A 4,108-nucleotide genomic window follows, 5' to 3' on the forward strand; every position below is an offset into this window, starting at 1 on the left:
GCCCCTCGAGAAGGGGCGCCCGAGCCGCCGCGGTGGCCGGCCCCCCTCGGCACTCTCCCCCGCCCTCCCAGCGGGGCCGTCCGCCCGCCGCACCGCGCTCCCGGGCAGGCAGCGCGCACGGCCCCACACCGCCGCTCATCGCGCCGCCCGAGGCCGCCCCGTGGGGCCGGGGAGCGGGCCGGGCAGGGGGAGCTGCCCCCCGCCCCGCCGCAGCCCGACGGGGCCGCTCCGGCCGCTCCCGGCGCGGGGATCCCCGAGCGGGCTCCGCCGCGCCGCTTTGGTGAAGGAGAGGGGGGACTCCCGCCCCGCCGGGGCTGCTCCCTCCCGGCGGCCCTGCCCGCACCCCCGGGGGCGTCGTGCCGTGCAGGGGGAGCCCGGCTTCACTATTCCCGGTCCCTCGCCCTCCGCCGGGGAAAGATGCTCCGGGCCCGGGCCGCTCCCCGCCGCCCGCCGCAGCCGGTGCGCAAAAGTCCCCGGCACGTTTTGCGCACCGAGCTCCCGCGGCAGCGCCGCCGCCCCCGCGCCCAGCGCCGGGCCCGACGGGGCGGGGGCGGCCTCGGGCCTTCGGAGGATCCTTCCCCCGCGGGATCCAGCCTCTGTTTCCCTTGTGGGAGCAAAGTCAGGACGCGAGCGGGGGCTGGAGAACGGCGTTCGGTCCCCTCCGGTGCTGGCGCTCGCCGCCCTCAGCGCAGCGCCCACAGCTCCGCCGATCGGTGCGCGGGGGGCGCGGGGATGTTCCCGCCGCTGCAGGGGCGAGGAGAAGGGTGACGGGAGGCGGCTGGAACATCGGAGGGGATGTTCCGAGACTGCCCCGCGGCGCCGGAGCAGCGGGAAGGGGTTGTGGCTGTGCCGAGGGGAGCGGAGCCAGAACGGTGCCGGCTGGACCTCACGTCTGGCACCGGCTGAGACACCGCCTGGCCCGGCGGTGCGTCCCCGGCCACTCCGTGGGGTCGGCGCTTCCCCGCGTTCCGCAGCCGAGTGCTGGGGAGCCCTCTGTCACCGCCGGGCCCCTGTACCCCGCCCCGACCCCCACCGCACCCCGGCGGAGTCCCGGAGAGTGCGGCCGCCCCGGCCGTGGTGCAGCCCCCCGAGCAGCACGGGCTCGGCCCGGGGAGGGCTGGCGGGCAGGGCCGGGGGTCCCGGCACGACGCGGCGTGGAAGCCAGCGAGGTCTCGAGTGGCGTGGCCGGGGCAGCGGGCGGTGCCGGAGCCGGCACGCTCCCGTCGGGCTGATAAGATAAAAGCGTGCCAAGGGGTGGGTGCGGGCGGGGGGGCGCACACGCCGCCCGGCCGGGAAATCCCCATTGTCTGCCGGCCATATATATAGGGGCTTAACGGCAGTCGTGTGCCGGCGGCACAACCTCTCCTGCCCGCACTCGAGGGACCGCGGGGAGCGCCGCGGAGCGCGCAGCCAGAGCCGCTCTTCTGCCCCGCAGCCTCGGCCGGGCTCAGCACGCACAGCCGCGGGGGACAGGGCTCTCCCGGGCCGGCCGGCGCGGGGTTGGCTTCTCAGGATGGCCCCGCAGAGCGACCGCTCCCCGGACGAAGGGCAGCCGTATTTCGGAGGCGCAGAGGATCCCCCCTCGGCGGCCGGCGGGGCATCCGCGGGCAGCCGGGGCGCCTCGCCCGCCCGCACCGCCCTGGCCCCGCGGGACGCGGCGGCCCGCAGGAAGGGGAAGGCGCGGCGGGGCCGCGGCAAGGCGCGGAACGAGGGCTTGCTCAGCAAGCAGAAGAGGAGCCGGCGCATGAAGGCAAACGACCGGGAGAGAAACCGCATGCACCACCTCAACTCCGCCCTGGACGCTCTCCGCAGCGTCCTGCCCACCTTCCCCGACGACGCCAAGCTCACCAAGATCGAGACGCTCCGCTTCGCCCACAACTACATTTGGGCGCTCACGCAGAGCCTCCGCCTGGCCGAGCAGAACCTGCCCGAGCCCCCCGCGCCGCCGCCGCCCCCCGCCGCCGCCTCCCCCGGGCCCTGGGACTCGCCGTGCCCCGCAGCCCCGCCGCCCGCCGCCCTGCGCCGCGGCCCCGCCGCCTTCCCCGCCTTCCTCTGAGCCCGCCGCCCGGCCAATGTCCCCCCGTGGTGGCCTTCAAAGAGCCGGCGGGGCGGAGCGGGGGCTCCCGTCGCTGCGCGCCGGGGGGCGGCGGGACCCCCGCTGCCCCCGCCCCGTCCCGTCCCGCTCGGCTGGAAAGCGCAGCGGGAGCGGGCGGACAAAAACAAATCACGGTTTTGTACTCGTTAACGGTAAATTATATTAATTTGTCGCTATCGGTATTTATTGATTATATTTCGTAACAAATATGTATTTTGTATATAAGAGTATTTTCAGCAGCGGTGGTCCAGCTGTCTGTACCCGCAGCTATATTTTGAGTTTTTCTGAAGAAAAAGAAGAGGAAAAATAAAGCGTGTCGCGGCCAGACCAGTGCGAGGCCCTGTTTTTATCACCGAGAGCTCTCCGGGAGTTTCAAAATCCCGCGCACCAGCGCCGGGGTGGGCAGCGCCGGCCCCGCGGGGGCTTCCTCGGGGCCCGGGCGCTGTGCCCGGTGCGGGGTCGCTCCCTTGCGGGGGAGGAGCGGAGATGGAGAGCGGCGCAGCGGGGTCCCGCATCCGTGCGCACGCCGGCGTGTGCCCGTCGAGGCCCAGGCTCCGATTTAAAACCGGCCTCTCTCTGCAGGTGCCTTGCCCCGCAGAGCTGCGGCCGCTCCCGTCCCGCCGGCTGCAGGTGAGGTGTGCCCGGCTGCGGGGCTGTTTTAAGGACACAGCGCTCCAGCACCTGGAGCGGCGCCGGTGCCCGGGGCAGCGTCGCCTCAGGGCGACCCCATCCTCCCCCGGGGTGAGTTTAGCCGGGGCACGGGCGGGACCGGGGGCAGCAGCCGGAACGTGAAGCCCAGAGCGGGGGCGGGGGGAGCGCAGGAGATGGGAAAGACGCTCCCTCCGCTGCCACGGTGAGAAGAGAACCCGCATGAATTCCGTCAGCCCTTCCCGGCCCCGTCCTGCCGGGACTCAATTTGTAGCTGGTAGATTTACGGCCAGGCCGCCTCCCCGCTCCGCGCTGCCCCGCCGGGGCGGCCGCCGCTAGACAAAGCGGCCCGCGAGGCCAAAAGCCCATTGTGATGCTAATTGTTCTCAGCTGAGCCCGTTTGCCCGAGGTAAAGAGACGCTATTGAGGCAATTTGTAGAACAAAAGAAATTTGGTTACTGGAAACAAAGCTGCACGCACAAACAACTCTCCCCCCTCACGCAAGTAACAACCTCCCCTTCCCGCACCGCAACGAAAGCGGCCAGGGCGGAACCCGGCCGGGCACGGCGGCCCGGGCTCCTTGCCCGCGGCTTCGCCATCCCGCCGATGGCGGGGCAACCACGGGGAGCCCCTTCTTGCTCCCCCCCGATCCCCTCCCTGCGCGCTGCCCCCGCTCCGGGGGCTGGGGCGGGCGGAGGGGGCAGCCCCGGCGGGGGCAGCGCTGGGTGCGGTGGGAGCGCGGAGCGATGCCCGCGGCAGCCCCGGCCCGCACCGGCGCTGCGGGCTCTGGCCATGGTGCTGAAGGCACGGCCAGCTTGTCCCCTCGACGGGGCTCAGCCCTCGGGGTCTGCCCGGGCCGAGCCGGGGTGATGGGGAGCCCCTCCCGATGTGTCTCTCTCTCGACAGCTGCTGGGGTGCTGTCCGCTCAGGTGGGATGTGGGGGGACATCGCCCAGGCCTGCGGGGAAGGGAGAGGCCGGCACGGCCCTGGTGCTAAAGCAGGCACTGCAGACCGGAGAACACGCGGGGCTCGGTGGATTTTGGAGCAGCAGTGACCTCTTACTCGTGCACTTGATCCAGCCTCGGTCAACAAAACTGTCCCACGGAGAGGAGCTGCGGGTGTCCCACACCCGGGAGAAGGGAGCAAGGGCACCTTGACAGGCAAGGTGAGCAGATCTCACTTTCTACTTGAGCTTTTTTGGAGATCCGCAATTTCTGCCGCCTCCTGGGACCCGCCCATCTATGCAGAGCTCCCTTTCTTTGCCTGTTCAGTGCTTTGGGAAGAAACACCCACATTGCTGGGGGAGCACAGGCCGTGGGGCAGGGATGAGGACTCGGAAAAAGCCGTGTGCGCCCATCTCTGTGT

The 4,108-nt window shown here is 71.6% G+C and overlaps 1 protein-coding gene across 1 annotated transcript; it reads left to right on the forward strand.

Moving 5' to 3' along the window:
- Positions 1-1,513: 1,513 nt before the first annotated feature.
- NEUROG3 (neurogenin 3) lies at positions 1,514-2,056 on the forward strand (the record flags this gene model as incomplete). Its single annotated transcript, XM_084209953.1, has 1 exon — positions 1,514-2,056. One exon carries the CDS (start codon positions 1,514-1,516, stop codon positions 2,054-2,056), a length of 543 nt encoding a protein of 180 aa, XP_084066079.1.
- Between the last annotated feature and the right edge of the window lie 2,052 nt (positions 2,057-4,108).

Source organism: Fringilla coelebs (genome assembly GCF_963513975.1).
Source record: "Fringilla coelebs genome assembly, chromosome: 8".
NCBI classification, from domain to species: Eukaryota; Metazoa; Chordata; class Aves; order Passeriformes; family Fringillidae; genus Fringilla; species Fringilla coelebs.